Raw genomic sequence first — 21942 nt, 5'->3', positions numbered from 1 at the left:
ACCTAGGTAAGAATTATTTTTATTAATATTAAACAGGATTTATATAGCGCTAACATATTACGCAGCACTGTGCAAATGATTGCAAATGATAGATGAATACAGACAGTGACACAGGAGGAGAATGTAATTGGTTTTCAGTTTGTTGGGTAAGATACTTTAGAAAAGATAAATAAAATTTTATATCTTGCATGGGTTACCCATGAGGCACATATTAAAAACATAATTTTGTACAATTATTAGTTCATTAAAGCTGACATCTATTTTAAATTTTATTAATAATATTAATATTAAACAATATTTATATGGAACCAACATATTACGAAGCACTGTACATTGAATAGGGGTTGCAAATGAGAGATGACAGACAGTGACACAGGAGGAGAAGATGACTGCTCAGAAGGGCTTACAAACTAAGATGCTTCTAGTTTATACTTTGTAACTTGTACAGCAGCATTCAGAAACAGAGATAGTACCTGTCACCAATCAAGTGCACTACATGCACATGTGCTATCAAGGAAGAACAAAAACTTGACCATTTTCAGTCTGGTAGATAGAATATGACCAAGTTGTATTGCATAAGTGCAGTGGAGAAAAGTCGGGTCAGCAAAACAGGCTGTGCCGTGTAGTATGATAGTATAAATCTCAGGATTTGGTGACCAAAAGTACAAATCCTTTGGCAGGTAAAACCTCTCCTTTGTATGTATTCCAATTATGTATTTAGCTGTTTGGTTGGAGTTCAGATTTAAATGCAAACCTCTGCTGACATTGCAAACCACCAACTGAAAATGCGAGTTGTTTGGCTGACGCTCTAATCTAACGCATTAGTAGTTTCTGAGTCCCTACCCCACTACAATCACAATAACCACAACTACTAATCTGCATAGGAGAACTCAGAAAAAGGCAGAATATATATTTCTCAAGGAGTCCTTTAATTCATATTTGGTTAGACCTCAAATTATGTCATCTTGGCTGAGATGTTTTCAGTTGAATACTTGGAAGGGAACATTAAATGATTATTCATTTTTATAGAATACTCATAAACACATTTGCATATGAATTCATCTATTTTGTGTTGTGATTAGAACTCAGCATTTAAAACACAACTTCAGCTAACTTTTCTCTCCTATGTAAAATGACAAGCAATGTATTTAAGTTGCACAGGCACAATAAGTGTCAGTTTTATTTTTTTGGCATGTCAATTACATTGCTAGCAGACTTTTTCTTCCATACTGAAAAAAACTTTAACTTATCTGATTTTTGTAGCATTTCTATTTATAATTATGTATAGAAAAAGACAATTAGACTATACCAATTATATTTACTTTGCAAAGCATGCTGGTCTTTCTGATATTTTAGCTTGAAGGTGTACACGCGGAGTAACTGTTTAATGGCAGTAATTGATTCCCACCAGGAAATGTTTGAGGAAATTTAAGATTCCCTGTTTTATAAGTAGAGCTCTAAATGTTGGATTTCCACAAATTTTCTGTCTCCAAGATGAACAGATGAAATCTGTTAACCCTTTTATCCAAAACTTAAAAAAAAATTAAACAAAAAAAAATGTATTATGATGTGACTTTTTCACCATGAAAACAGAAAATACTAAATTACCCCAGGTGAACAGCATAAATTAATAAGGAATGGCTTTTTTAATTTCTTTCATCCGGTCACCATTACTACCACTGAATGCACTTTCTTGTAATTCTATCCATTTTTTTCACGTGTCTGACTATTCCTTTCTTTTTCCATTTCTGTTGTTTCCTCTACGGAATAAAAACCACATGGATAATTTAAAATGTATGCCACATAATTGCCCTGACATACAGTAATAAACCCTTTAAACTGTACAGACTGATCATTATGAGGGTGTGTAAATTGATCTTTTTTAATCTAATTAGGACAATATATATAATATAAGCATGAAAAACAAAATGTTGTCTGGATCCAAAAATACTAGTGGTTTAGTCACCAGTTCTCTGTGGTATTCTAATGGTAATACCCTTTAGTATGTTAATAACTTTATTTGCAAGCTGCTGTGCTGAATTACTCCCTGGTTGGGCAAAGTTAGTGATGTCACCATGTCATATGCGCATTTTCATTGAGTTCTGACCAGACTAACAAAGAAGCAATAGCAAAACCAAAAACAACCTTTACAAATACATCAATATGTTTTTTATTCAACCGTTGGTATTCACAGAAATAATGAAAGTTATAGTATGGAAATATTTTGATCCAGGAAAAGCATCTGATTGCCTTCATCGGGTCAAGGGTAAGTTTTTACTCTTTTGAGGAAAAGATCAAGGGGTGTTTTAATTTGCCCTTTTCTGGACATAAACAATTTTGTGAATAGTTGAACTTGATGGATATCTGTCTTTTGTTCAGCTCTGTTAACTATGTAATTATATGTAATTGTGTCCATAAGGTAACATCATCTGTGACACATTTGCTGTTGGGTGAAGGGAATTTGGCTCCTAGTATACTTGAAACCCTACAGGGAGTAGCCCAGCCAATCTACATAGGACTTCTAAGTCCCCGTGCATGGTTTAGTGAAATTTATGGGCAGTGACAAACAGAATTCATGCACATGAATAAAAAGCACATGGGAAACGTTTGTATTATTTTTTTTGTAAAATGTTTAACTTTTTATAGTACCTTTTGTAAATCTATGAATTACACTTCATGAAGTAAGTGAAAGAAATTGTTTGACTTAAGACAAATATAAAAACCTATTCTTTATTCCTGTTATTATTTAATTTAAAAATCATGAAGTGTTATTTAAATAATGATATAATAGTTCTGTGTAATAATCTACTGTATACCAGGCGAAATGTGACTGCACTGACAGCCAATCAGACTGCACACGATTGTAAGGCTGGATATAAACCATATGTGGTTTTTTTAATGCACGCTATGTGCTTTAAACATTTTGCTTTTCCATAGCAGGAACCAGATTACTATTTCCTTATTGCAAATTATAAGCATATCCAGTTACCAGTACACATCAAAGCAAGTGCATTGGTGTAATATGGGCCCTTTGAAATCAATGGGTCTGATTTATTAAAGCTCTCCAACACTAGAGAAGATAGACTATCATGGGAGAACCTGGGTGATCCAGCGAACCTGAAATGGATCTGGTCCAGGATTGAAAATATTTGTCAACTAATAAATGATTTTTGAAAAATCCATTCCAGATTTGCTATATCACGCGCACTGTTCAGGCCCAAGATCAGGTGATGTAGATTGGGGAAAAAGCTTGCCAATCTCACTAAGCATGTGTGAAATCGGCAATTTTTTCCCTTTTTTTCTGATTGATGAAAAGGCTTCTTCTGCGCATGCCTGACGTAGGTATCCCGGGAGGCTCTGCGCTCCCATTCATTCTTGATCACCTAGGCCATCAAAAATTAGGAGGACGGTGTTGCACTTAAAAAAACACAAACAAACAGAATTTTTCTTTAAATTAATGGGTTGTCCACTATTTTATGTAAAGTGAAAATTCTGAGTTTAGGTACGCTTTAAACAACTGAACGCTGCAAATATTTACAAAGATCAGTGACAAGTAAATTAAAGGAAATTAAGGTCAGCAGCCAGACTGATAGTGGTTATTAGCCTGTGAAACTAATGCTATTATAATGGATATGTCTTGCAGAATTCTGTACAAGCAAGCTGTTCGTTTATGCCAACATTTTTCTGCAGATTGGGTTTGACTTGACACTGTGAGTTAAAGTAAGCCTCCCTGATTACCACAAGTAGACAGAGAGATGGCTGTAAACTAAAAGGGTGGCTTTGTACTCGGAGCTGCCAGGAATAGCCAGCATACCACATTTGTTCTAGATTGCTAGTTTGCAATAGAAAACCATTCTCTGTGCAAGCTGGCGTTTGTAAGAGGGGGGATTAGTTATAAAGCAGCTGTCATAGCACAGGGGGGTTTGTTGACAGAGCAATGTAAAATACTTGTAGTCCATGCATGCTGCAGCTATGTGCCTGGTTTGTGTGCCTTGTTCTATAATACAAAACATAAAATGTACATTAGTCATTTGCCTATTCTACAACTGCAGCATGTCTTAATATTTGGAGGACAGTTTACATGACTGGAAATAATACATACTTTGGATTCACATTTGCTTCTTCATTTATTTAGCTCAGCTTTCAGTTTTAGTTCATTTTCCGAGTAGTTTACATCCATGTTTTTTTTTCTTAGAGCAAGTACAACCAAGGTTTAGAGAGCTTTTAAACAGTTAGACAAGACATGGCTTTTTATGAAACTAAATGGTCCTGTATTCAGACAACATTGCTCTGTAACTTTGTGTTGTAGGTAAGTATATAAGTGGTACAAGATGGTGATAATTGGACATTAGACAAACCAAAATTGGAGCTTTTCTCCCTACATGCACACTCATTTATGTATTCTATTAAACATGATGCTGATCTTATCAAAGCAGAATCTCTTTGTATAATAAATGCAAAGGAATATTGTTTTGGCATAGAAAAGTCTGGGACCAAGTCTGGTGATTCCAGGGGGTAGAAGGGGGCAATTACCACAAACAGGTCATATATTGTACAGTAGAAAATATTTGATATGTTTATAATGTACAGGAAAGTGTATAGCTCCTTGGATTATAGACAGTTGTACAATGTGGAGCATTTTGCACGATGGAATGTAAAGCACAGTGTTCAGAGTGAAACATGCAGTGCAGTTTTGTGCCCAAAAAGAATGATGCAGGGCGTATAGATTTTAAAGCACAGGGAATAGCGTAGAGCAGTGATTCTCATCCTTTTTTAACATAGGGAAACCCTTGAAAACCCTTTCTATATTTACTATATCCACAGCTCACAATACATTAGCGTGGTGGTCAGTGGGAAGCATGCTTTTTACATTGTTGGCAAGTGGGAAGAATGTCACACCTACAGATGAGATTGCTCAAAGAACCCCTAGCAAACTCTGAAGGAACTTTGAGAAACACTGGAGTAGAGCATATAAAGTATTTTATGTACTACACAGGAAACAGATTTGAGTGGTGTCATTTGGATACTTGAAGGTAACTATAGAAAACACATACAAATTTATATTCCTATTTTCCAGGTTTCATGCAAGTAAGGGCCATTTTAGACCTGCTGTGAGACACAAAGTTTTTGTCTTAACTGCAGTCCCAATTGAATAGGAGAGGTTGAGAACCATTCTTTTGCATGCATCTGTAGCAGATCGTAGCATGGTTCCCAAAAGCTGCCAACCACGCGGTTTCATTCTGTTGATGTGAAAGGGCCCTATGTGATTTAAATATATTTCACAGTTGAACAATATATGTGATTTATTTTTTTACATAGCTCCAAAACGTAAAGAGGCAACATTGTATACAAAGGATTAAAGCAGGCAATGTAAGCTAGGGGCATAGATTTGAAAAAAATTGTTGAGTCAGAGGGTCAGAGGCCGTTGCAATTGCAGAAGGAGTTACTATAATAGATGGCTATGGTAGTGTGTCAGAGCATTTAAAGCACCCAAGTGACTGACTAAGATTGAAAACCTATTATACTGTGGTTTTTCCTGAACCTGTTTTTATATCACAATAATAGATAAGGATTAGAATCTGATTGCTGTTTGCAGTCTTCAAATTTTCTAAAGCAGGCAGTAGGTATCTTCATGTACCTTTATGGAAAGTCCTTCTTGCAGCACCCTAGGAGCCACCTAAATTTAGTCTGCAACTTCCAGGCTTTCAGAAAACCAGATTCATGACATATGTTCTCTGTAGGATTTATTGCAAATAGGCATTGCTCAATGGTTCCCAAACAGTACTGTGGGATGCTGCAGGCTTGTCTAAGCTTCTGCTGTCTAATAAATTGCAGTTGTGCATATAGTAAAAACCAGGCTTCTGGGGTGCATAGAGGTATGTTTGGGGACCCACCTGTGCCTACTTTTATACCAGGTATTTAACACTTTGAAACCATGCTATCAAAGCTTTGCAGAATGGAAAAAAAATTTAACGTGGAACTCAAAGTCGGAGAAAATGGGCCTGATTTATTAAAGCTCTCCAAGGCTGGAGAGAATACATTTTCAATAGTGAAGCTGGGTGATCCAGCAAACCTGGACTGAATTTCCTAAAAGTCATTTGGTATTTGTTAGCAAATGTGTTCAATCCTGGACCTGATCCATACCGGGTTTGCTGGATCACCCAACTTCACTGATGAAAGCGTATCCTTTCCAGCCTTGGAGAGCTTTATTAAATCAGGACCAATGTGTCAGCCTCATTTGAATTCCTTTTACCCCCAAGAAAAGTAAAACTATGACATAAGGATAAACCTTTAACTAAATCTATTCTAAGTCTTACCTATTTTACTAACACTTTTCTTGTTTAGCCCATTGTAAGAATATAACAAAAACAAAACACATTAACATATTAGGAAGGACTATGAGGCACAAAACTAGAACTAGAACAGGGAAGGAGATGTGATATTAGTCATAATGGCTACACTCTAAATATTTAGCCCTCATGTGGCTTGGTTTCTTCAGAAGGAAAGATTGCATAAAATGATGGGCTTTTTAACCACAGTTTCAAAATAATTTCAGGAAAGCATAATAACATGTTTCCATTGCAATTTCTAGAGCAAAAATATGTATTGTGAAAAGAATACGATCAATGTTAGTGGTCTGTTTTACAGATTAACTAGCATGAAAGTCATTCTTTACATTTTCATTTAGGTTTTTCAGGCTTAGAAATGGGCATTTTATTACAACACAGTTTGTATTTCCAACATAAATTCCATCACTGGAAAATTCACAGTTCCTAAAACATGATTCCAGGCTTACATTTTGTTCCATTGCTTGTAAAGGAAGATATCCAGTTTTTTTCCTTCTCTATTTTTTTATTTTGAACTTTTGCTACATCTAGTTTTTTCATCATCCAATCTTTATTGGTAAACTAAGATGGGGTACTTGGTTAAGGTTGTGATGGCCACATCATGTTGTCAGGAAGCCCCTTCTTTCGGGCATAGAAGTTATGAACATGCCTCATAGTTCAAGGGGTAGTTATGATGCCAATGCCTTGTTATAACACCAGCCTTGTTCCTCTTTCATATTATCACCATTTCTGCTCTTTCTGGGTAAAACAGGTCTTAGTCTTCTATTTTCACATGAGAACAAGGCAAAATGCACAAGAGTGGCAAAAAGAAACATCACAGATATTGTAGAAACAAGCTTTAAAGCAGATATAACAGAAAACCGTTGGTATTGACTGCTTAATCATTATCAATTGACTCTGTCTTTCTGGTCAATACACTTACAGGTGTTTGAGAATCTTATGCTTTGTCTCATGGGAATGTATGCTTGGTGCCAGGCTTAAAACCTCTTTAAGTTATACATAAAAAATGGGTATTATGGTAGTACATCCACCCTGCTTAGGCTGCTGTTGCAGAACTCGAAAAATGTTTTTTTTGCTCATTTATGCTACTAGTCAACGCATAACTTAAAGCTAAAGCAGTAGTTGTGGGATAGAGAGTGGGCAAGATAAGTCCCAATTAAGAAATCAAAAATGACTACATTAAACACATATCAAATAAAGTAGTTACAGCACAAACATTAAGATATGAAAATCACTTGGAAAGAAAAACATGTGGGCTAAGAAGAATAACTAAAACAGTTAAGCACCTACAAAGACACTAAAAGCTTCTTTTACTACTAGATACTGTATTGCATAGTCTAACAGCATGGTTAATCCAGTGTGTCTTTTTTATGATGTCATGGCAAAATTAGGACAGTTTGGAGAAAATGATTTATTTGTATTCAGCTTTGCAGTAACACCTTAGTATTAGTGTACCTTTAGCAGTTATGTTATAAGAATAAGATTTTCAAACTATATCATTACTGTAGACAGATAAGCTATAGAAAGACACAAAGATAATTTTTAGTATCATAAGTATATTAAGATGAAGTACATTGTGTACATTAAAGCTACGTAAACACATCTGATGATTTGTGTCCAAGAAGAATGACTGTGCTCGGCTAAAATCTGACATGTGTCCAGCGGTCTCCCAATGTCATTCATCAGTCTGCCATGGCGAAGCACAACGAGGTGTCGCTTGTGCTTTTCCCTCCCCTCTCTATAGAACAGAATGGCGATCGTTCGCCTGTTACTGAAAACAATCACTAAAGAGCTTTTCCAGTGACAATCGTCTGATGTCCATTAGATGTCAGTACAAGGCCTTAGGCTACATACACATGTGGAATAATTGTCGTTGGAAAGGATCTTTCACGATCCTTAACAACGACAATTGATACATGAACGAGTGCTGTACATACAGCACCATTCTGCTGTATCGAGAGGGGAGAATGACAGAGTGGCAGAACGCTGCGCTCTCTCCCCTTTCACTTGCGAACGTCGATCATCTGTGGATCTGTTAGGCCGTTCGTTTGGCAAGATTCTCATCCAAATATCGTCCCCGAGCCAATTATCAGACGAGCACCATTACATGTGTGTACGTAGCCTTAGGCTCCCTATCTCAAAGCCTATCTACCGTTGTGCATCTGTTTGTCTTGATTAAGTGCAGCAGTGAGCAGTGCATACACAACTCTTAGGATTTCTTTGCATGTACTGGACTGAGGAAGCTTTGGGACCCATGGAAGACTGCAGCTTCTGACCTTACAGCAGCAGGGATTTTTAAAGTTATTTTGTTTATATACCTTGTATTACCTGACCAGTAGCTGGGAAGTACTTTCTAATAAGAAATTCACATTTCTGTAATCACAAAAGAGGATTACAGGAGCAATACCTCTTTGGGTTTCCAAGATGTTTTCTCAGTTATGTAATAGGAAATTTGGAATTGTACCGGTTACATTTCCTGCTGCTTTTTAATGCCCTTTGTGGTGCTTTATAGCTTATCAGAAATCTAGCCAAATACATTCAATAGTATTCTCTTGTTATTCTTTATAAAATCCCTTTTTCCTTTTTAAAGTGTATGGGTAGCTAACAGATGATATAGCCGGGTTGCTTTTCTTGTGACAGAATTATGTTCGTCAGTGGCAGCCTTGCTGCTGGCTCCCTCTTGCTTTTCCGCCCCCAGTTTGAACAGTGTTATTAAGTAACTCTGGTGTGTGGGTAGAATGGCTTTAAAAAAATAGATGTGTTGTAGAAAAGAAATGCAGATTCCAATCTCATTAAATGTTCTTAGTGTCCTGTGGAGTTGTTGGGCATAAGGCAAATCACTGCTCTTTATTCTTTGATTTTCCTTTGATTCTCCAGATTCCTTAGTCTATTTTGCAGTTATAGCAAGCAAAGAAACCAGCACATCCAGTATTGCCCCTATAGATTACATACCACTCATGGCCTTGATGGAAACTGAGCAGAAAAGTATGCTCTTCCCTAGTGGTGGGCATAACCAACAGTGGGTGAACTGTACAGACTTGAGGCCCTTGTTGTGACCCCTGTTGGCTGAGGAGGGTCTGGAGCCTCATTTAGAGGCACACTTTGCACATCCCTACGTCTGCCTCTGCTCCACCCTCATTAGGCTATACCTCCCTGCACAGGAAGTTACAGCCAACTTACATCCTTTTGAGCATATGCTGTAATATTTTCCTTTGAAAATAAAAATATAAATTCTGTATATTTTTTTTTTTTTTTCCTAATTTTTTTTTCCTTCTGTGGTTTTAACCCGGAGATATTTCTCCAGTATAGAGACTCTGTATATAGATACTACACTCTAACCACCTTTTATCTTTATCACAACAAATCCTCACAGATCCTCTGCAGTCCCTCCTCCATTGTTTCTGCATAAGTAGTCTATGTCTCCAGCTTCAGTTTCTGCATGGGGTCTTCACACATTTGCATTTGATAGAAGGGGCACAACAGGCGTATCTACAGCTGTACATTCGCTATGCGGTGTCTTCCAATAGAGGCATTAAAGAATACCTTGTCTCTTAACCCTTGTACCCCTGTTTGAATTGAGCCTAAGATCCTATAAGCACTGCTAGTACTCTATGTTCCATGCCAACAGGCCAGAGGGTCTGTCTTAAAAAAAAAAAAAACTTTATTCCCTGTTATTCTCCTAGTTTAATTGCCCCCATTTTTTCATTTGCATTCTTGGTTTACTGGCATTGGTTAGAGAGATGCTCAAATTACTTTCATTGCTTGAGTGCAAACAAGGACTCCCAATCATCGTTTCTTAATCTTTTTACCCCTATAATATTTTTCAAGTGCCAGGAAATACCTGCTAAATAACCAATTTATTGGGGGTCAGTGGGGGAAAAAAGGATCTTAAATTGGTGGCCTGTGAAAAAATGTGCCTCTTACAGTGGTAGTTTGAATACCATTTTTAGAAACAACAAAAACACTTTAATAAACAAAAAAAAAAACATTGTTAGTTAGTTTGGATTTTACAAAGTGGTGTTGGCAACAGAACTATGCAGACATCATCAAATGGGAGGTCAATCAGCTACAGACTAGGGTCCCCTGGCAACCTCTGGAGGAACCCTGGTCGAGAATGGCTGCTTCTGCATGGGTAAATCCAGGGGTTTTCGTTTTAGTGTTAGTCCACAAGAGTTTTCCTTTTAGTTTTAAAGAACCGTGTTTTACTTTCTGTATCCCCTCATGTAGCTAGCTTAATCTAGCACTTTCTGTCACTGAATGACTCTCTCAAAATTCATAGTTTTTAATGCTTTTTAAATAACTCTGTGCATATATTTTTTCTGACTGATATCCTACTCAGATAATTTGAAGTGAGTAATGTGAGATTAATTTTAAAATAACAAGTGTTACTATAGATAAAGTGCTAATTCTTCTCTGTGATTTCACAGAATTTTAGATATTTCTAAATAATATTAGATGGCAATGGGTGTAAAACTAAAGAATTTTTCAGCAAAATCTAGATCAGGGGTCGGCAAACTTTTTGGACTATTAGGCCATTTCAGGGTCTCAAGAAGGCACACTAGGCCAGAAAAAAAAAAGTGTCCAAGGAAAGGTTTTTTCCAACTGTGACTGCAAACGAGAAGCCTCAGTCTTCCGCTCATCCACGGTATAGTCTCTGTATGTGTGTGCATGCTTGGCACCGAAGTGCCCCTTGAGATTCGACCGCTTGAAAGTGCTGTTGGTGTCGTTGCACACTAAACACAGGGTTTTGTTGAAGAATAATTTGTACTTCCATTCGGGGTTGAAGACACTACATTCAAGGTCAACCTTCCAGAGACTGGTAGCTGCACGTTGCTTCTGCTCTTTAGGCATAGTAATTGGGGTTACTGTGCGGGAACTCGATGATATCGCGGGAACTTGCAATAACGCAACAATTCAATTAGGCCGGATCTAACAATAAATAACTAGGAATACTGGCTAGGCTGTATTCGGCCTAAAGGCCGGAGTTTGCCTACCTCTGCTCTAGATATTTGTTTTACACAGCTGTAAGTGCAATCTATTAAAAAGTTAAGTTTTTAGTTAGATTGATTATGATGTGCTTAATCAGGAGCTAAGCCAGTTGGGTGTCTTAGGGCTAATTCACACTGGCAGTGAGGGTGCAAGACATTTACCGCTTCCACATGACTAGGAACGCTGCCACTAGATCTAGGAACAATTGCACCATTAACTAATTGAGTAAACGTGTGAAAAGTCAGAACATTTTATTCATAAGAAAAATACATTATTTTCAATCCTTACCACCTTTTTTAATTTCTCATCATAAGCGGTCCCAGCAGAAGGACTCTCAAAACAAATACAATGAATGTCCACATGTTTTTTTACCTTCTCACTGTATCCAATTTTTTTCTTTCTAGATCATTTTTTAAAATTATTTTTTAGTGGATTTAGTTTAGTTATTTAGTTAAAGAATATTAAAATGTTACATGAAGATACAGTAGTAATTACAACAATAAATCTCAACAAATATTGAAAACAATAAAGTGTCTAAGTTTTTGTTTTAATAATTATTATTAATAATGCTATTATATATATTAATAATATATAATATATGTACGCAAACACAAACATTCCCCTTCAGTAAGCAGCATAGGATTTGTTATGTGTCTTGTCTTTAACAAGAAATCCATAACTGCCAAAAGTAATTAGGAATTAATTAGCTCAGCGGTTTCACACTAAATGCACATAAATTGTGATTACACAGAGGCTGGATCCAATTTCTTTGGATCTTTCCACCTTGCTGTGTACTGCATGTGCTATGATAACAGTTTCCTCCTCTCCTCTGTTTCATACCTTTTAATTACACCACATACTATTATATTCATCTTGCAAAGTAAAAAAATATTAAAAATGTAGTAGAACAGAAAATTTTAAACATTTAAATCAACTATAATAGAAAATAGAAATAAACATTGCTGTATAAAGCCAGACTTACACTCTAGTTAACAAGATGTGGGATATGTGAAAGAAAACAGTTTGGAGTTCTTATGCACTTCAATAAATGTACAATAATGGTTTTAAAAGCTTGTAAATAGTTAGGTAGCGATGTGTTTGTTCATTATATATGCAGGTTTTGCTCTCTACTTTGTAGTGCAACACAATTGTTTTGCCTTCATTCAAGCAACTGCTAGTCAGGTGATTGCTATAAAATGCCAGATCTTTGCCTAGTGGCTAAACCAAAGATGTATTTGGTTACATTTGTACACTTTACACAATGTTTTCTACTTTAGATGAGGTAAGGGTTAGAACCACCTCCAGGTATTTCTTTATGTCTGGTTCTCCGATTGAGAGATTGTCCTGGCAATGGCAGCAAAAACTTGGCAGCTAAACTGGAAAAATGCTTATTTCGAGGTTTCACGTTAGGATAATATTGGTGTATAAAAATAAAAGTTCCATTGTCAGTAAAAAAAGATTTCATTTTGATTTATAGTTTACGCTTTGTTTGGAACTTTGGGGTTAGACTCAGTTATCAAGGAACCATTATATCCAATGATCACCATAACAGGAGTAAGATGTACAGCACAATCCAAGAAACACGCCAGAGCTATACCCTGATTGATAGCAAGAAATGCAGATTGGAGAACCAAAGCATCAAACCAACAATCAGAACATTTTGCCTAATGAGTAATGCTGGCCGTCTGGTGTCGTCACGAGCATACTTGAACATGCCTGTGCTGCTTTCTGTATAATAGCCAGCAGATGGCGCGGGGGCGCTTCTAGGATTGGTACACTGTGTGCCAAGTGGGAGAGATGCCAGGGCTGCCAGCAGCCACATTAAAAGACAACCGGCAGCTCCACTCAGAGGCAAGTGGGAGTCAATAGTTCCTTACAAGTAACATCCATGTTTGGCTTGAAATATTTTTTAGACTGTATGTTGAATCTGGTATATCAAGTATGCTACTAAATAATAGGTGGATAGCATTATTTCTTGTTCCATAGTGCCATCTACTGGTAAATGCATTTAAATTCTTTAATAGAAGATGATATCTGGTGTTGCTATCTTGTGATGAAAAAAATCTCATACAAATGTACTTGAAATTAATAAATAACTATCAGGAGAATATTGCATGAAGTATTGACATTACAAACATACCATATTGACAACAAATAACTCTTAATGCATGTTTTCTTGGCAGAATGTGGATGAGATGTTGAATATATATAACACAGTTCCAGAGGACACCCACAAGGAAAGTTCCTGGGAAATTCCAATATTCATCCATTTTTATGACAACCATGATGTTACAATCAACCTCAGACCGGAACACAGGGTGGAAGACATCTTAAATTTAGCGTGTAAAGTAAGTAGCTAATCAGGTAATAATGCACTACATATATAAACATTTGAGAATCAATACAATGTAAACAACACACATTAAAAGTATTGTTAATATAAAAATGATTATGACAACATTAGGTATGTAAAGTCTAGTATGAATATGCCTCTGGTGCTCTTAGAAGCAAATTATTTTTTTCCTTTCAATTTTATGAAAGAAGACAAAATGTTCAAGTGCTAACTTGAATCTGCAAGCGAAGAATTAGTATTTGTGTATGGTATATATCAATGTGGCAAACATTTGAATAATATTGGAGAACATTAAAAAGGTTGCTAACTCTTCTAATGAATGTTTTCACTCTATGTTTTTTTTTTAACATTTTAGGATGTATTATTCAAAAAAGTTGGAGTTTTACATTAACAAATGCACATATCTTCCTATAAATTCATGGCTCATTGGTGAAGCTTCATAGTTATAACAAGATACCTTTTTCCTTGATCCTGCGCCAGTTCAATATTTTGTAGGGTGAAAATTGATTTATTAAGGGTCAATAGCAGTGATAGCATCATCAACCATGTCCTCATTTATTCACTTTATTCTAAATCAGAAAGGGACTCATTTACTCACCAAATGAATGAGATTTCTATCAGTCAAAGGGAGCTGCAGAGCAAGCCCTTCTTCTGTGCCTCCCTTTCATATAATCCAATGCTCTGGAAACACATCATTATGTAATAATAGTTTATTTGTAAAACACAGGTTGTATATAGATAGTGTAAAAAAAAAGAAATAAGAAAACCATATATATACATAAAACAAACGCAACATAAATATTACTGAACCTAAAATGTAGTTTCTCTTTACAACAGTAAAAAGAGGAGAGTGATGATCCAGTGCACTCTTCTTAATAAAGAAGATATCATTTTGTGGCCAGATAGCATTTTTTGTTGTTGAGCTCAGGGAAAGGTGACTTCCTTTGTAGATTTAGGCCAAATGTTAAATCTTTTACCATCCACAAGATGGCAGACAAAATTCAGTTTTATTTTATGATATCTGGGAAAGTTAATACTTTTGCTGCAGTTTAACTTCAATTAATAAAATTTAATTGCCTGTGCAGATGAAGAACATTGCAATTATGGCCTGAAATTCATGCGTGCAAAGGTGAAATGAGATAGAACCTAAATGTCTTGTACATGGTCAAACTCAAAATTAGGCGTTGTATTCATTCGGCTTCTAGTGAAGAAATTGGGGGAGCAGTGTCTAGGGGGGGGGGGGGGGGGGGGGGGGGGAGGAAGCTCATCCATAGGACATCCATGTGTTCTGCATACTAATATGTGCATCTTCACTGCTTTCGCTGCATTGAACACACTTGGTAAAAATGCTATGAGTAACACTCAGCGAGATGCAAAACAATTCACATATGCAGCATGTCAGTGTGTTTTCCCCTTATCTGCTTGTGACTACAAGCAGACCTGAGTTATGCAGAAATAGATAAAATCTGGTATCCTTTGGTTCTCTAGAGATGATGATGGTGATGATTGTGTACCTACTTCAAGTAAAGGAATTTGAGCTTAACATAAACACATACATAGGTGCATGCGCATGCTGCAAGGATGCTGGTATTCTATTTCTTGATCTCCCTATAGAGCACATTATGATTCATATCACATATGTTGAGATGGATAATTTGCATAATAAGGACAGGCAGATCTCAGCAGGCACAAATAATTTTAACTGTAATATATTTGGGCATATTCACATGCAAATATGTGTAATAATGACAGCCTTGCTCATAATGCTTAACCATTTTAATCAAATATATTACTATGTATAAGGGCAAACATCTTTTAAAAAAATTAAAAGCAAATAATAGGAAGAAAAATATCTGGGCAGTTGATTATTCATAAAGTTTTTCAAAAGCTAACGGATCTTTAAATATAGCCATGTGAATATACTTCTTAAAGGAATTTTCCTAAAAAGCTTCTAATTCTTTTGTAATGTGCCTTTGACCAATCTAGCAACAGTTGGTTTCATCCATATCATAGTCCTCTCCTCCTCCGGGAATGTCAAATTACTGTCTTGGCTGATCTATCCTTCCCGTCACTTTCCTGCATTAACATTTGTAGGTGCACTTGGAGGAGCAAAAGGAAGAACTGAGCCTGCTGAGGTTTCTGACATCACATAGAAGATGGATGCATTCAGCAGCAGTCTCAGATCTTTAGGATGTCTGCACAAAAGAAGCTTTGACAGGCAAATGATGTGCAATACTGATTCTGCTGGGGCTCCGGAAATCACATTCAAGATGGCAGCAGCCACCAGCAGTCTCAGATCTTTTGCACTGCTACACAAGTCTTGTCATGCAGATATGTATGTTAAATGCACATATCCTATGAATAGGGGTTTTAAGCATCTTTGCTTCAGACATCCTAAAATAATACCCACTGGTCTCTGAAAGTGCTGCATTGTATTCTCCCATGTATTTGATATTAAGAAGCATTTGTTTTGGGAAATGTTATGTTATTGAACCTTATAGGACTCAACCAATGTCTGCTTTTGATAGATATAAAGTATGAGTTTTGAAGGTGTCTCTGTGTACAGCATGATAGGATGTGCATTTCCTTACAACAATTTGCATTCATCATGGGAATGTCTTTCAGGCAGGAGGATTCTACTTCCATGTTCTAAATCCAGGTTACCTCTTTATAAATCAGCATGTTACTTAAATATTATAACCTATGCAGCATATAAAACAAACTTAATCTACTGTATAAAAACAAATGCCTACATTTCACAAGCTAGTCATAAACCCAAGCTGAACTCCAGGCAGATAGCAAAAACCACCATTTTCTGGCCAAAGTTTACTGGCCTTTTAGGTATGAGATTTAAAATGCTGCCAATCAGCACTGTCTGACAAGGGAGGAAACCTGATTTTATTCTGCTGCTCTTCAATGACACTTTATGGTTATAGCATATGAACTTTATGTTCTCATGCTATGAATGGACAGTAAAAGAAGAAGCAGCAGATTTATAAGCTCATCTTTCTGTTCTCCATCTCACTCGGCCCTGTCCTCCCAGCAGCACGCTTCTTGCGCTGCAGTACAACCAAGTGGCTTTTTGCACTTCCTCCTATATCTCAGTCTGAGATTTTCAGGGACTGGAAGAGGCTGATTCCATGTCACCTATAGGTGCGTAAATTAAAAAAGTAAGTTCAGGGATGCTCTATTTATTACACTGCTGCATTCACTTTTATGTACCATAACTGCCTGGATATCAGCTATATCAGAATTAAATCAAGACATTAATACACATATATTTTTAAAAAGCAAGGTATAAACATGCATTACCCCACCCATATTTTGTAACACCTATATGCCTTGTTGTTTAAATGCTCAGCTTATTTCATTGTGCAGTAGTAATGCTAGCTTTTTGTACAATGACCGCATCCCGCTCAATTAGTCTGTGGAATGACTTGATTGCGTCTGCCATTTCTGTGCACTGAATTTGTAAATCTGTGTAAGCTTACAACATCCAACAAAATGCAAATAGGAAAAACAAAAAAGAGAATGGCAAACAATAATTTGTTATTGTTAGCAGTCACTGACTGTGTCTGTGTTACATCTGTGAAGCAATGTAGTAGCAACTGTTTGATTTAAACATTTTTCTTTTTTCTGTCTTTTGTTTTTTGTGCTTGAAAGTTTATCATAAGCGGTGTGTATTGCTGCCTCCTTTCTTCTACATCTTTCCTGGTTCTTTTACTCCTAACATTTTCTTACTGCTCTGGTGAGTGCAAGGAATCTTAATTCATTCTGCACGCTGTACAATAGTTCTTTACAGGTTTAAAGCATTTCACTATCTTTGATGTACGACTGTCTAGTCTACTGTCTCTATCTAGTGATGCATTGAAGCAAATAAGTTAAGTGGAGTTCAATCAAAGCTTTTGTAAAAGTTACACAAATATATACATATTCTAAAGCTGTTATAAACAAAAGAATATTAATTTAGTAGTCTTAGGCCAAGTTTTTTTTGGATCTATGAATTTATTCTCCTTGGTTGTATAGGACTTTAAATTAGAAGCATATTTGTCCATTTGCATGGTGACAGTTTTAGACAAACTGGCTCCCTGTGCAAATATAAAGTGAGGACTCCAAATGCACAGAATTCTATTTTCCTGCGCTGCCTGCCATTCTGTCAATCACGACCCGCTAGAAGGTGGGGGTCCTGTTCGGTTGCTCAGTTTACAACCTCCCTCCAAAATCGTCCCTGCGTTTGCATTATATAAATGTTATGCATTTGTGTGTTTAATAAGCTTAATCCAGAAAATCTAAAGATGCAATTACTATCAGGTACCCCTTACAAAAAAAAAAAAAATTATTTAATCAAAATCATGTGGAGGTATTCAAGTATTAACATATTGGGCTTGATTTGATAAAGCTGCCTAAGGCTGGAGAGGATACACTTTCAGCTATGAACCTGAGTAATCCAGTAAACCTGGAATGGATCTGGTCCAGAATTCAAAATATTTGCTAGCAAATGACTTTGAAGAAATCCATTCCAGGTTTGCTGGATCACCCAGCTTCACTGATGAAAGTGTTTCCTCTCCAGCCTTTGAGAGCTTTAAAAAAATCATGCCCAATGTCTAACAAGACTTCGTAGACCTCTGTAGGATCGGTAGATCAATTCATCCTCAAGGTTCACAGCATAAACATGGATGTCCCCCCTTCCTCTCTTCCTAGCAGTACCTTACAACCTGGTAAGGGGCGCAGGGCGCAGGGTGCACTGGTAAGGGGAGCAGGGTGAGCTAAGTTGGTGGGAAAATACATTGAGTTACTTCAGTACTTCTGCTGTGAACTTTTAGGATTCATTGTTTTACATTGCCTTCAGCTACAGAGGTTGGTGAGGGCTTATTTTCAAGCCCCTTTGCTGCTTAGTAAGAATGATTAAATACTTGAATGTCCATTTTGTGTTTGTGTTTAGAGGTCTGTGACCAGCATACATGGTTAAGGGCAGTCAGATCATGCCTGCATGTCCAACCATCTGCCTATATTTATGGCAGGCTACAGTATATGGCATACTTAATATTGCAAAAGAGACTCATAGAAGACCATCAGTACTAAAAAGGTCTGATGGATTAAAATATTTGGACTACTTTACTAATATTACCTGAAGGAGAAGGCATTAAGCAAATGCTATTGAGTGACAAATGTATGACCAGCTATTGCAATCCAGTATGTGTATGAGGTATCCGTCTGATCAAGATCTGTCTGATCACTGAACTGTCAATGCATTTACATTACATGTCTCCTGGGCAAATGCGAAATTTCCTAAGTTACAATGTATCTAACTCCCATGCTTGTTAAAGAGCGTAAAATATTTGTACTTTAATTACGTTAGGTGTTAATGGTCCCAGTTTACAGGGGTGCGGATGTTTGTCTTCCCCAGTGATAATATGCTGGATCTAACTGCCATGGAAGTCCAGGTAGTGAGGATACTCCCACTATATCCTCCGTTGCTTGAAGGCAGGTAGCCCTGCATGTGTTTTGGGTGCTGCTTGCTGACGCTGTATTATAATTATAGTATGTATATTGCCTTTTGAGCTTTTCCTTCATGAAAGCCTTATCTGGTAGTTTAGGTTCACTGTAAGGTCTATACACCATTTATAACACCCTTGGTGATAATTGGTGCAGAACAGTCAAAGAGTAAACAATCAATGTCCTTCATTCACATAACAAATTCCCCTGAGTTAAGCTGCGTACACACCTGCAATTTTTCTCGTTGGAAAGGATCTTTCACGATCCTTTCCAACGAGAAAAGACTGCACGATGCATGAACGATGCTGTACATACAGCACCGTTCATGCTCTATGGAGAGGGGAGAGGGAGAGCGACGGAGCGGCACCCTGCTGCGCGCTCTCCCCTTCCCTTTCATTAGGATCGGTCGTCGTCCATCGTCCATGGATCCGCCAGGACGGTCGTCGGACGATGGACGACGACCGACTGTACACACGGCAGATTTTCGCCCGATAATTGGCCGATACCGATTATCGGGCGAGAAAAATTTGCCGTGTGTACGCAGCTTTAGTTGTATTGGCATTCTTTAATCTATTTAAACAAATGGTAACTGAAATGCTAAATGTTTACTAAAAGTCATACCGCTGAATTATGTGTGTAATTTAAGAAGAATGCCCTTAAACTTTATTTAGCTGTAATTACCACCAACTCTGGCAATTATATACCCCTTATAGACTAGATCAATTTTTACATTTTCAGTTAGAACTTTGTAATTGTTTAAGATAGCAAAGTAGTACATCCATACATATATGTACAGTATATTACTTTGCTGTCCTAAGTAATATAAATGTTTCATTTATTTTTTTTGGAGTTTTATGGGGGTATATTATCTTTCAGAAATGTTTTATTTTCTATGCAATATATATACAAAAGGCATAAAGCACAACTAAAATTGTATTTGCTATTTTGAAAGTGTTTGATAAAAAGACTGCAAATAAAAAGGTACATTTAAAAGCTTATAAAATTATGCATTTAATACAAAAAAATTTAAGTTTGTATTAACAAAAAGTTTCTCCAGCCTTGCATAATTGTCAAATTAAATAAATAAATAGATGATAAAAGTGGTGAAAAGTGAAAGTGATGAAAAATGGTTTAAGAAAAAACTGAAGTGATAAAGTAGGTAGAAAAAAATCCGGGAAAGAAAGTTGGGAAGGAATTATTTGGGGCTTATTAAGATTTTCTACAGAAATGCAAAGTTTCTTTAACTGACAAAGCTTGCAGATCAAAGGGGACTGCAGCAAGCGGTACTAGTACTGCTTATTGCCGGGAACTGACACTGACACTGACGCAGAGACTGGTTCTTTTTGAAACTAGCACTGCCATGCGAGTGCTCGAGTGGCTGAGCTGCAAAAATGGTGCAATGAAGAGGTAGGTGATCACCTGCCCTAATAGAATGGAAAGAGCACCAGCAGTAGGAGCAGGACAGGAAGTGCTACGTAAACTTTTTGGGTGCATGTAGCACATCTACGGTCTACAAATGGTTGAATATGTCCACATTTTAAACTACTTTGGAGTGCCAGGAAGACAAATGACTGCATGTTGCACAATTGTGTGTTATTACTCTATGTTGCCTAAATAATAGTAATAATTTCACAAAATTTTAAAAGATCCATGAGAGAATAATTTCTCAGTCAAAAGTGGACTATAATCACTGCACGTTTAAGCTTTTCCTGCATGCCTGGTTTAGCAATTTATTTATTCAATAAGGTATCCAGAAATTAGGAAAAAAATAAAAAAGGGTCTTAATAAATTTACCCTTTTTGATGTCTTATTGGCCAGAATGTTGTAATGGTTTGTGTGTATATCATGCTTTCTATGTGTGTGTTTTGTGCATTTTGATGTGCTTTTTATGTGTAAACACTAATTCTTCAGAGACAAATCAATAAAATTGTACCCCAATAAATTTGCAAATTAATTCTACTCACAGAAAACTACACATCTCTGTTTAACATATTAGGGCAATGTCATTTAAAAAAAAAATACCAGATCCTTAGTATACTGCATTAATTCATTATATACACCAGATGGCAAATATTCTAACTTATATTTTTAAAATAGGTGCGGCAACTTGACCCCAGTTTTTTTGCACTGCATTTACGAAAAAATGTGGATGAGAATATTGAATATAATGTACCTTCTCCAATGGACTACATGCAGGACCAGGTATTTGATATTTATATGAATGAATACCAGCTTGAGATATAGGCTTTTGTGCATTCTTATGCTAATTTCTAATATGTTTTGCTACTATCCAGCAAAATTTTCTGTTTACTTATCTTTCCTGGAGTACTGGTTCTGTCACACCCCAAAATGCTAAATTAAATCTACTGATTCATCTTTGCTCATCATTATGGTTAGAGTATGTATATTTTTTTGTTATTTTGTCCACCTTTATTTTTCTTATTCAGGAAGCCATATATGTTACCCAAGCTGGACTTTAAACACATCTTTATCTTTAAAACATAGTGGGTGGGGGATTAGTATTTTACATTATAAAAAATATTTTTGTGCTTTCAGTTCATTAATAGGTAATTCCTGAACTTTCAATTTAATTAGTTAGAAATCTTCCTTATTTCATCATATCATCATATATTTAGTTTTAGTTTTTAGCACAAATAATGTTTGTATTGGTGTTTTAACTCATATATAAGTTAAAGAAGAACAAATTTGCCCTAAAGCCATTTAGTGGATCATGGGATCTGGAGCTTTAAACTAGAC

At 36.4% G+C, this 21942-nt stretch overlaps 1 protein-coding gene across 1 annotated transcript in view; it reads left to right on the top strand.

Moving 5' to 3' along the window:
- TIAM2 (TIAM Rac1 associated GEF 2) overlaps positions 1-21942 on the top strand; it is a 159205-nt gene that overhangs the window by 93291 nt on the left and 43972 nt on the right. Inside the window, exons 12-13 of the mRNA XM_072410256.1 lie at positions 13520-13684; positions 21283-21387. Coding sequence (XP_072266357.1) covers positions 13520-13684; positions 21283-21387 — 270 coding nt within the window. The remainder of the gene's footprint in view (positions 1-13519; positions 13685-21282; positions 21388-21942) is intronic.

Source organism: Pyxicephalus adspersus, chromosome 4, assembly GCF_032062135.1.
Source record: "Pyxicephalus adspersus chromosome 4, UCB_Pads_2.0, whole genome shotgun sequence".
NCBI lineage: Eukaryota > Metazoa > Chordata > Amphibia > Anura > Pyxicephalidae > Pyxicephalus > Pyxicephalus adspersus.
The sequence above is the reverse complement of the archived record's forward strand: the minus strand, read 5'-3'. Positions and strand labels throughout refer to the sequence as shown.